Consider the following 13427-nt stretch of genomic DNA (forward strand, 5'->3'; position numbering starts at 1 on the left):
TGAACCAGTGCAGTGGAAGATGAAACTGGAGCATAGGAATGACAGGTTATAAGACAAGTATAACACTTAAAAAAGATATTATCTAATATAATTTTAGGACTAATGTATTCTTTAAAACATGGAAAACTATCGGTCATATTCGTTGTCTGCGTGATATATGTGTTACGTACATAATATTAAGTGGTCAGAAATCCCGTTGGCCGAAGCAAGGACTTTCTTTCTTTCAAAGACTCTCGAATCCATAACCAAAAGTAGCCAATAATCCCAGTACTGGAGTAAGGACTGTCTTTCTTTCAAAGACTTTCGAATTCATAACCAAGAAATCCAGGCTCCCGCTTATCATGGCTTAATAAGGCATTTGTTGACATGCTTAACTGTCCAAAGACAATTAAAGACAGTTCCAAATAACAGTACATCCATACAAAGAATCTGCTCGGTCAACAAGGAGTGACGTCAACAACATTGACTAATATTTGCGCGCGACTGTGTGCAGAACTAATGACCAATGGCATCCATTTTCAAAGCAAATTTGCCATATTTAGAAGTGATTTTGGTTTTCTCTTTTTGTCTGTATGCTAATTATGATTTCGGTGTTTTGGCTTGAGGTAAAATGAGGTCCTAGATTCGACCTAGGTTAGAAACTACTCGAGTCCAAAACTAGAGAAATGTCTTTTGGAAATTTATGCTCTAACGAGGTTACAGTATACATCAGGTACATAGATAGTATAATATCCGAAGACACATACGCTAACGCCTTTTATACCCGAAAGGTTAGGCAATATGTGTTCCGTCCTATGAAGTGATATGGGGAAGGCTAATCCCATATTCCGGACTCAAGAATATAACAATCCAAATCGTGATAAAATCAAGTTTCAATGATTGAGCAAGATAATTTATTAACATATGTTACCTTAGGCACCCCCCCGGATCTGACGTCGCTGACTTGACACAGCTCGATGACGTCACCGTCCTAGAACAAAAAACAATTTGGTATAAATATATTATAATAGAAAACGTAGTTAATATGTTTCATAATTCCTAGACTAGTCTCTAGGAACTACATTTCATACATAGCCATATTGGCATAAAAGTAAACTGTAGAGTCTAGAGCTAATATATTATACCAGTACTATATTACATACTGTCCCACTGCTGGGCACGGGCCTCCTCTACTACTGAGAGGCATTAGGCATTAGTTCACCACGCTGGCCTAGGGCGGATTGGTAGACTTTACACACTCTCAAAATTCCTATAGGACTTCGCAGGTATGCAGCTTTCCTCACGATGTTTTCCTTCACCGTTAAAGCAAGCGATAATTCACAAAGAATACACACATCATTTTAGAAAAGTCAGAAGTGTGTGCCCTAGGTTTTGAACGTGCGGACGTTCGTCTCGGTAGTCCGTTCCATTCCCCAAAACACTACCGCGCACTTCATTCTCAGAAAAATCTTAATTTCTAGTCAGCAACCTATTGCCTAGAACGTTTTTCTCACAAAACCTCATCAAAGCATTTTAAACTTTAAGTAGTTGCACAAGAGTCTAAACTTGATATTAAACAGATAACCTTTAATAACCGGAGTGAGTGGAGATATATAGTCAGTATAGACGCAAAGGAAGCAGCTCGGAAATTACTTGTACAACTTACGAGTTGGCTGACACGTGTTGAGGAGGGGTTTAGTTATGGATAGTTAGAGGGATGTGAGTGCTCAACGCCGGGCCGTAAGGCACGGTTACCCCAGCATAACCGCTCAGTCGCCCCCCACGAAGGCTGGGTGGTAGTAATAATAAGGCACATTCTCGAAAAAAAAGAGGGATGTGAGTGACAACTTCTGTGTAAAGATTTTTTAAGTGTCATAATTTAAAAACAAAGTCCTTATTTATGACACAATATCGTTTTCGTCTCTTCTATGTGGTATTAGCTGTGCCCGTGGCTTTGGGCGCGTGGAAATCAGCGTGTCACAAAGTTTTTCAACCACAACACAACCGAGCGATATCTTCAACAGTAATCGTATATTTCAGTCAATTTATATAAAACCATAATGTACTGTTAACCTATATATCTTCCTCAAGAATTGCACTATTTTTTAGTAAAAACCGTACAAAAATCCGTTCATTAGATTTTAAGAAAATTGATCACATATAGACAGTTTTTGGGGACTTTGTTTTATTATTTATAGATTATATAGATATACATATTTACCGCCTTTTTCACGGCTCCTCAGAACATGAGAAATTAATTAGGCGACCTAATATGTCACTGCTAACTATGCTCCCGAATAGTAATCAAATGTACCTACGGTTGTCTAACATTACCTGGCAGCAGTGCTGAAATTACTTCCCTTGAGCATAGGTCACTCAGTCTGAGCCATCCTCATGTCCTACCTATTTTGGGGAAGCAAAACACAGGTCCATGATTGCAACTATGCCACCTTCTAACGCGCTACCATCTCGCAGCGGCCTATATAGCTTATTGATAAAATTGGACTGCCTCGGTGGCGTAGTTGTATTGCACGTCCGGTACAATAGCGCTCTGAGGTCCTGGGTTCGAATCCCGGGTCGGGCAAAGTGATATTTGGGTTTTTTGCTCAGTATCAGCCCGGAGTCTGGAATTTGTGCCCGATATGGCGATAGGCTCGCCCCCTATCACATCATGAGACGGAACATACTTGGCGAAAAGTGGGTGCCCTAGTTGCGCTTCTGCATACCCCTTCGGGGATAAAATGCGTGATGTTATGTATGTATATATGATAAAATTGGATGATTTGCAGATCATAAAAGCCCTTATTCTAATAAATAAATATGAAATACGGGCTTGCGTAATAATCGCGTATATAAAAGTACCTCGACGTCCCCCGTTTTACGCGATATCTCCCAGACGGTTTGAATTACACGCCCATTTTTGTCCGGGGTTGGGTAATAAATATTGCGCGTCGTCACACTCGAAATGGCCGGCGCGGGGCGGCTTCAGACCATGAATAGCCGATGTAATTTCGCGGGAATGGAGGTAATCATTTTAAAAAAAACTGGGCATATACTTATAGATGTTAAGTTAAAGGTTTTTTTAGAATTTTCTTATCTTGAATCTTTGAAATTTCTGGTCTAATCCGTCTCAGTAGTAGAGCCCCGTGCCTAAGAGTGGAAGTGTATATAATACAAGGCTAATATTACTATGATTAAATTGACCCTGGAAATGAACAAATCAGTTCTAATAAGATTAAAATAGTTATTGCCTTGTATTGCACTAAGCTTTACTTTTAACCATATTAATATACCACCTTTTGGCATAGAAAATGGTCAATTGAGAAATAGCCGCAATTAAATTAATTTACATTACGTACTGAAAAAAGTACCGTCTACATCCAACTTTTCCGCTTTGTTTTAATGAGATCAAGAGAGTCTCCGAGCGGACTTACTTAAAAGAAAATATAAAACAATTATCTTTCATAAATTGAATTAAAAGCTTTTGTAATAATGAGCGGAGTCACCCGCTCTTTCTCTTTGTAAAGTCAATGTGGAATCTATTTATGTATTGTTGTTTTATTTATTGTAGGAATTAAACAGAGTTTGTTAATTAATTCCTTATAACATATGGAGTATAGTGCGTATTAAAACCATGTCATTAGTAGTGATAAGACAGAAAAAAAGTGACATAAAGGACAATGCCCAAAACCAGGCTATCTTTGCGTCAGTCATGCGTCTTAACCAAATATTCACGAAAAATCATCATTTTAATTATTACTTCATTTGTATTTATTTCAGTCATAAGCGAATGGGGGTTTAAAAGATATGAAAAAAAGTTGTTTAATTGTTGCAAATGAAACACCGGATAATGTACTGCCAATATGGCGAATTGATACCAATTCATAACAAATTCCCTTTTAAATGGAATAAAAATTAAATATTATTTTCAATTAATGTTCCCGTACTTGAATCTATAATATATGTATTAAATATATTATTCTTCTCAAATATATTGTTCTAAAATAATATATTTTACTTAATAATTATGACCAAACTCCAAATAGCGGGTAAAAAGAGAAAATATTAATTGTTCCAAAACAAACAAATAGCGACTTGTATTTGCATTGACAGAAATACAATAGTCGGCTAAAACATGTCTGGACTTTATTTTTAATTAATGAATATATGGGTACAGATTTTTATTACACTGGCAACAGAAATTAATGACATTTTGACATTTTAGATTTGTTTGAATGTTAAATCATTAAAATATTTTAATATATTTTATCTTACTAAAGATCGGAGTGTATTTTAATGTTGAGTTGAAAAATCCTCTTTTAAAAAAACATCGTGTATAGTGTGCGTTTCGAACTTTGAGACGGAAGGCTTTTAGTAAGCAACACAATGTCGTCTAGAGCCTAGACCCAGGACAGTTAATCGAGACGGCATATCCCGGCGGTGTATTGACTGCACCTTTGCGGCGCCACAGCAAAGACAAGTATATTCCTTGGACGAGCTGTCCAGTTTGTAAGTTATGTAGATTATTATTAACATACCCACATTGTCGGAAATATTTTGCCAAAGTTAAAGACAACAGTTTAACAATAATAATAATCTGAACATGTTTACTCAACTTCTACATTATATTTTAGGTTTCAAGGCTGAAATGAATTTATGCTGCCTGCTGGAGATCAGCTAATAGAGAGGTTCACAGACAACAACAACATGGCATGACCCGACCAGCGCTGCAAGAAGTCATTCACTCACTTCAGGATATAACCGTGCTGCGGCTATATTAAATTCTTGTTTTTATTTTGGGATGCCAAGAATATATATATACCTCTATTAAAAATATACATCTATATAAAAATATGCATCGGATTTCGTATTTCTGGTTTTATTTTTCTTTCCCTATGATAAATAACTATTAGCCTAATCAGGCTGTGAAGTGAGTTCCTGGGTTCGATTTCCAGGCCAAGCAACATTTTATCTCGGTATTTTTAACATGAGTTGCCTGGGATCGGAATCCTCCAAATAGGGTTGGCGTCAGGCATGAGGCCGGCCATAAAAACTAAGCTGGATCAATTCTACAATATGTGTTGACGCCATATTAGAGTGAGATAATGGTAGGTGGAAATAAAAATTAGGTAATCCATTTAATAGAATAAGTCGTAAGTCAGAAAAACATATACACAAAAGGTCAGGTGACATATGTATGCTCCGTGAAAAAACTAATATTCCGCCATAATATGTTAGAAGTTTTATTGGAGTTTCGTCTTATCAGATATTTTAGGACCTATCAGTTGCTTATGAGGGCGATTAAAGCTAGGTGAAAAGACCGTCCACTAATCGCTTATAGCAATAACCAGTAGGTACTGCAATATTGAGCTTAATCAGGCACATAGGTACTTTCTACCTTACATTATTGCAGTCCATACTTAACCTCAAAATAACCGCCCTATAAAAATTCTGATTACTCCGAACTCCCATCGAATATCTAATTGTTTTCAATTTGTATAAAAATTAGGATATATTCGCCATAGTTTTGTGAAGGTTTTGTACAGACGCAAGCATAGCCCAACTCTCATACAAAAATGGGCATTCTCCTTTGTCAGGAATAAATTGTAGCCAGTGTAACTACTGGACTTGAGACTTCACATCTCATGTCTCAGGATGGCGAGCGCAGTGAAATATAAAAAAATACTTTATAATTCAAGGTGTTGGATGGTGTTTCTATTGTTTGTCTATACCATCACGCGAAAGGCAAAAATTTAAAGCAATAAAAAAATCGCAGTGGATGTGTCAATTTAAATTGTAACATTTCTTACTATGGGTATGATTTAGTCAAAGGAAAAACCAACGTAAATATTTATATATTTTCCTCTATCGATTAAAGTCCTCTATATAGGTATCTATACTTTCTAAAGATACTCCAGATAGCCCGGTATTATTACGAGACAATTAAAGCTCTAAAAACTAAGAAATTGCCTATACCTACAAGTAAGACTATTTATTCTTGTAAATTCTTCAAAATACATCAACGTTTAATCCTTTAATCGATAATTCAAAGATCATCGCAAACTTTGTCTTATATTAGTTGAATAATAGTAGGTAGTGTTGTAATTAATGTTGCATTCAACACGTTCATATTCCCCACGTCGCTCGGTATACGACACGTCCCTTACACGTCAATACGCGCATTCAATTCCCGTCGGCGGCTGAATAGGCGACCTAGTTCTAGATCTAGCTCAGATGTAGATCGCCTGTCATACCCACTGACAGCCGGCACCGTTCGTTTTGTTCCTCAGTTTTGTTCGATAAACGGCTTGGGGTGACATTTGAAAAGAACGGGTTGAAAGAGGTACAAAATTTTATAGGTTGAGAATAACCTATTTCGATAAAAAATGTGTAATTAAATATTTTTATAGCAATAAAACTATTTTTCGAATTTTATAGCTTTTTCGGTTTTTTATGTTATAATTTTCTCCTAACGTTTTGAAGACTGCAACATTCATGGTTACAGGGGCTGAGGTGTAAAGATTTTACAAATATACAACTTTTAAATTTTTTATTTGTTGACAGTCCGCTATGCGTAGAATGAGCTCACAGTGTCTTAAGTCTGATAGTGTCAACTCTGAAGTGTGTTGATAGGTATTCTACGTCTGATTAGATAATAATAACATATTTACATCAACTTTTAATTATATGTATACTTTACGGTACTGAATTACGCTCCTCACTAACATTGTACATGCAATCCTTTACACAGGAGCATATTCCCTTATTGCAATTGATTGCCGAGAGGAACATCTCGCTGGTCTGATGATAAGCGATAAGACCGCCTATAACAGTAACACCATACAGAACTCTGAATTATAAAGTACTGCGTGGCACTCCACTGCGGTCATCAGCCTGAGACATGATGATAGCCCCATAATGTCGAAAACACCCATCACGCATTTATCCTCGAAAAAGTATGCAGAGGCGAAACTAGAGAACCCACTTTTTGCCAAATGTGTTCCATCTCATGATGTGATAGGAGGCGAGCCGGGAATTTGTGTCGAGACTCTGGGCTGATACTGAGCAGAAAAATCCAAATATCACAACTACGCCGCCGTCGAGGCAGTTTGAAAAGTCAGTTTTATTCTATAAAAATTGTAACGCGAGTCAAGTCACGAACAAAACCTTATAAAAAACTTTAATACCTTAAAATTCACCGCAAGAATACCTAAACGCGTGACAAAAGCACGAAAATTGTGTAAACACGTCGAACGTCACTCGACGTGACATCGGGGAGATAAAAAGCTGAAAAGAGTGCCAAGTTTACGTGCGGCGGGCAAGGTCGAGACGGAGGCTGGGTTGTCGCGCAAAAAGTATAGGGGTGGTTCTTATGATTGATTTTGTATGTTTTTCGCGTGTGTGGCTCTCCAAGATAGTAGCTGTAATATTTAATATTAGCTGTAGAAGGCACGTACTCTTTTCACAGGATTTTCATAATAGCATATTTTTTATGAATCAGTTTTAATTTATTTTGTACCCAAGATTTTAAGTAGCGTAATTTTTTTCTGGAATAATCATCTCAAGTACACGTTATGTTTCCATTGGTCGTTATATATTTTTAAATAATTAATTTTCTATCAATATCACACCTTTTTTACGACATTAAGCGACATCTCATAAGTGAGGAGTGCCAAGTTTGCGTGAGGTGTTTACAAGGTCTCTCCGTGGGGTTGTCATCGACACACGATTTATTAGAAAATATGATTGATGAGGGTGAGTAACCTTGGTAATGATTTGTTTTTGGGCAGTTTTGCATATCGCGTTATTAGTTTAGTAATGTATAACTTGCCGTTGTGAGTTCAATCTCAAGTTTGGAAATCTGAAATAGAGTTTGGAAAGCGTATGGTTTAATTTAATTAATCGTAACTGTATAGAAAGATTAAATACTGTTGTTTCAATAAATTCTCAACACAAACATCGAATTTCCTAAACAATATATTTCACAGAGTACTTTCTGCAAAAAAACGTGAATCTTTATTGTTATATCACGCCTACACATTAAATAACAACCCATACATCAAAAGATATTCGGGGTAATTTACCCTTAAAAGAGGTAAATTACCTCGAACGTGTCCAAAATTACCCCACAAACGGAACATTAACGCTTGGCGGCACACCTAACGTCAAAAGATAGCGCCGACAAAGCGCGCACGACAATAAGCTCGTGAGCTTCCGCGCCCGAGCTTTCCGCCAAAGCTTTTATACTCGCTCCACGCTCGAGACGACAAAACCTTGGGGAATTATACAAATTGAGTGTGCTTAACAGAGTTATGAGTTGGGGTAAGTTAGTTAGGCCAATTCAGTTATAAGGAATATGAGTTTAAATGGATAATTTAATTGCTAGCATTATACGCGTGTCGTGTTAAGATAGTTAACTATGTCTATAGTGCCAGAGTAACGGGTGCAATATGCAGTAAAAGTATTTAGAAGTTAAGGTGTATTCTGATAGGGGTTTAATGGACCGTCAAGCGGTTGGTTTGGATCTTTAAAAAATTACTTCTTTTGTAAAGCTGTATTCTGCGTATTTTCGTCAAGAACGGTGACGCATCGATGCGATGATTGATTTAGTACTGTGGATAATTATGGACAGTGGTGGCCAGTGATCATGTTACCCATATTTTTTATCGAAGGCATGGCGAAATCGACCGGTATGATATAAATACCCGTACGTGGATAAGGCCGACCTGCCAAATCGCTTCTCCTCAGTTTGAAAGACCTGGAGTTGTAGGAAGGAATTTTGTATGCTAGAAAACTATTTAATTCGCTTGTCGCCCTCTCTACTATAAAAAATTGCTCTTCCACAAAAAATCTCTTACATTATCAAGCACTCTTCCATAAAAGCGATACAATTACGATTACCGGGGTGACCTCAATCGAGAACAAATTCCGTGCAATTTCTAACAATCGGATAAACGCTTTGAGCTTTTACAGTAACGGCCAGTGTAATGGTCCACTTTAAAAATGTTTTCTATGTGTTTGTAACAGGACTTCTTTTTATCTAGCACGGTAAAATACCTTCAATGCACCTGATGTTAAGTGAAGTGGATACAAAGAAAAATATTACAAGTTAGGATTACTGCATTGTTACGGTCGGTATTTATAAAATAACGCCTTTTGCCACTTAGGGGTAGGCAAAGGTGTTACACCTATAATGGGTTAGGTATTTTGATTATAGCTTTAGAAAGCTAGCCTATACACATTGTGAATCATCATCATCATCAGACATATAGTCCACTGTTGGGCATAGGCTTCCCCAAAACATTTTCAGACGGACCTGTCGAATGCCGCCTGCATCCACCGTGTCCTGGTCCGACCACATTCGTAACTATAATTAAACAAAAAATCAAAACACCGCTAACCCGACCAAGGACTCGAACCCAGGAGCAGCAATCTCGTGGGACTATTCAATTACACCATTAAGTAAACTCAGGAGAAAATAAGGAACATTTTAAACTGTAAATTTCAAGCCAATGAGATCGCAGGTGCGTCGGGACCTGTAAAACGCTTGCAAAATGCTAAAGAGGTAAGAACCCGAATGCCAATGCGAGGTAGTAGTAACACAAAATTGCTTTGGTTATATGCGTCATATCTTGAATAGATTGTAATTGAAGGAAAGTTGCTTACACTTGTGAAGGGTAGGTTAATAAAATGTTCGGGTGCATCGTACATATTTTTGTTACGACGTAATAATATTCTCGTCACCTACTATCTATTGGACTCTTTACCACGGTAGAATTGTGTAGGAGCATTTTATTTAATGTAGGGAATATCATCTCACACGAGCAAAGGATCCTTTGTAACACGTCGTTAATCATTATCAAGAGTCAAAAGTGTCACGCAAAATAATGTCCAGATAAAGTTTTCCGTCCGGCTTGACCTGATTGTTAAATTCTATGCACAGAACGAGATAAATAAATTCTAGGCTCGCTGCTTTGCTCGGACAGAAGTTCCTGAATATTTTAGTTACTAAGGGTCGCTGTATAATTTTCCGTGATAGAATAAGCCAATATGCTAATACTGCAATATGTGCTAAACATCCAAACACATTCACAAACATTGCATCTGCGATATCAGTAGGATTACAGAGATGAAGTTTGCATGTTGTCTCTGAAACTCCTGACCCAATTCCCAACATTCTAACGGGATTCTAAAAGCTGCATTATATTTGTGATATTTGCAGGAACAAACTTTAATTCAAACGCTGTCGTGGTTAAAAGTTACTCATAGAGAGAAATATTTCTATTTTATATCATAACTAACTTGCTAGCGGTTCCGCCCGCGCGACAAAGTTTTTTGGGACAAAAGTCCCGCTTTATAATTTCCCGGGACGAAATGGAGCTTATATTTTAGATTAAATCTCTAGTAATATATTCGTGAAAACTACATTGAATTGCATGCAGTAGTTTTTGCGTTATGCGTGTACTAACAACTATATTCTAAAATAAATGATTAGGTTTCTGTTGTTCTAATAAAGATTCCTTATATTATTTTAGGTTCTATATCTATAAAGTACAGACATCGACCTGTTACTATTTTATTATCTATCTATACCATTCATAAGGTATAACGAAATTGTTCCTTTTAAAAAGTTATAAAAAATTTATTATAAAAAAAAGTTCTCCGCACCATTTGTCTTCCCGCCTGAACGCAATAAACTCAATAACTACCCGACGGATTTCAATGACATTTCGTATGGAGATAGTTTCAGACTTTGGGAAGGACATAGGCTACTTTCTATCCTGGGAAAATATATTGCGGGACTTCTATACTGGAAAATACTTGATGTAATTTAAAGAAAAAACATATTACGAAGTCAATGTGCAAGCCCTTTAAATTGTTTAATTTGTTCAACTACTACAGTGTCTGATTGTACATATAATTGTAAATAAATCAAAGAGCATACTATCCATGCAACTGTTACTGATAACGTATGACTATCCGTAAATGAATTATAGAAGCGGCCGCACTGCAGTCCGACGTTAAATATGCAAAGGACCCTTCCTGACCTACTGGCGCCGGGGACTGTTCTGTACCCACTCCTGAATAGTTCTTACTGATTTAGAAATTAGTTTATGGGGCCATCAAGGGGAGGGTAATAAGTTTTGTGGCGTCGCGTCATCTGGCACATTATTCGGTATTAAAATATACAAGACTAATTGTAAACAAAAACAAAAAAATATATTATATCTGACTATACATATAAGGTATGTGTAAAGTGCAAAATATGTGACATCACTGTTGGAGTTCCGTAAATTTGACTACGTGTGACAAAAACGGACGCGTCAAAAAATTATAAACTTCGTTTCACGTAATATATGGATGACCCCTGTTTAATAATTATGTTAGACAAAGTTAAGTAACACAGAACCCAATCCCAGCTTATTTTTTTTAGAATGAAATGCAATAGTTGCGTTCTGCTTGGCAGCACATACAGATTGAGTAGTGGCTCCCCAAATAGAGAAACCTATCACGTCATAGTATATATTTTTGATATGTTGCATTAGCAAGAAAACTTGCAGAAGTTGACTACCGCAAGCGATTTTTACCATGTAAACAAAGACAGCAAGCTGACTTCTGCAAGTTTTGAAGCTTGCCAAACTTCTAGCGAAATGCATGTATAGAATTTTTAATATATTACTGTTAGTGTTAACGCATCTATTAGTTGTTGAACACGTGGTTTTCTTTGTTAGAAAAAGGCAAATTTTCTTTATCCGATCCGTAGATGAAGCCCAAAGTAACTAGATTACTGCGGCGCGATAATAGACTTTCTTTTAGGTTTTTTATGGTGCAGCATCTGACCTGATTGCGCTGCCTCGGTGGCCAGAGAGGCGGAAGGAATAACAATGGCCTTTTTTATTATTTTCTTGAAGATTTATTGCATGCAGGAAATTACGCTTTAGGTTAAAAAAGATTGCGGCAAAATTTGTTATAGTTAGTAGTAGGTTCGATTTTCGAACAATGTTTTTCTACGGGCCTGCTTTACAATGTTTAAGTTTTATCCGCTAGTAAACATATAAGATAGTTAATGCTAAGTGCATTTATTTGTGAGCTTAATTTTGTATTTGGCCGCCCTATATTATATCCGATTTTTTTTTATATTGCTTCGGAAAAGTGACCCAACTGCGCTAGATTGTAAGTGGAGTGGGGTCCAATAGAATTCCGACTGACATGAGATAATTACCCCACGGCAGTCGACAGAATTATGCCGGCCTGTTCGAACTGTATATACACAGTCTGATCCCGGAAGGCGACACTTACGTTGGTCACTATGGCGGGTTATAACACCTTGTGTACGGTGGTCGCTATCCAGGCGGTAATAAAATATATCCTACCACCAGCTATTAGCGTTTACTCAAACATCGTGACACAGGCTCTAAGTGTAATTTATGAATTATAACTTAAATAATTACTAGCCATCATGATTACCCAGTCTAGTACCAGAAAAGCAATCTTACATAAAATTAAACTAATTTCAAATGTTGGTTCATATTTGTTTACACTGGACATTACGTTTTAAATCGGAGTTGTGAATAAAATATACCCGTAAATTAGATTCACACGAGTGATGTCTGAATAAGGTAATAACAAGGCTCCACAGGTACCTGAACTGACCTTTTATTACAAATTGAAATACAAATTATTAAACAGCTGTCCCCGAAAAGGATTGGTACCAATTACAGCTGAGGGAAAGTGCTGGAGTTTGTGTAGGTGAGAGTGGTGAAAGGGTCATATAACCCGATTTCTGCCGTCTTCCCTTTATATAGAACTACCAAACCCGGCGAACTCCGTTTCGCCACCAGATGGCTTTGTTTTTTGTAACATTTGTGAACACACATTCAGCTGATCCACCATCGACGAAATGAAATATATTTGCAGAAATTGATGCGGTTTATCTGGTGTTGGCACCATTGAACCATGCAAATTATATATTTGTCTTTGTATCTGTGATGGCAAACAATCAATTGTTGAAGAATACGGTGTGACTTCTGATCGTGTGATGGTGTAGTATGTGGTGTCTGTGCCTTTATATAGAATTCATGTAGAATTTAATTATCATCAGAACGATTTGCAGAACGAATTTATGCAAATTAATACCTATGTTTTGTTGAAATAAAACTATTTTCTGAGGAGGGGTTACCCGTGACCGTAGAGACTGCAAAGTTTTCGAAACGTCGACAGAAAATTAAAATGTAAAATAGTTTTATTTCAATGTATAACTTTCGCGTAAACATAAGAAATCATTATACCTATATGTTGTTATGTTGTTTCGAGTTCATTTTCAGAATTATTTATATTTCGCCACTGGTAGCTGGATGTTTTTATGAGTATATCTTATGTCATGGCAGTAACTACTCAGCAATTGAGGGAAATTTTAAAACATACAAATTTCGTTTAGGAATCTTTAT

General features: G+C 36.8%; 1 protein-coding gene across 3 annotated transcripts in view; it reads right to left on the reverse strand.

The window, feature by feature from the left end:
* Window positions 1-13427, reverse strand: part of LOC115451385 (1-phosphatidylinositol 4,5-bisphosphate phosphodiesterase) — an 87264-nt gene that overhangs the window by 34495 nt on the left and 39342 nt on the right. For all 3 annotated transcript variants that reach the window (XM_037437624.1, XM_030179681.2, XM_037437625.1), the window contains exon 4: window positions 911-970. In XM_037437624.1, the coding sequence (XP_037293521.1) occupies window positions 911-970 (60 nt within the window). The remainder of the gene's footprint in view (window positions 1-910; window positions 971-13427) is intronic.

The sequence above is a fragment of the Manduca sexta genome, chromosome 11, assembly GCF_014839805.1.
Source record: "Manduca sexta isolate Smith_Timp_Sample1 chromosome 11, JHU_Msex_v1.0, whole genome shotgun sequence".
NCBI lineage: Eukaryota > Metazoa > Arthropoda > Insecta > Lepidoptera > Sphingidae > Manduca > Manduca sexta.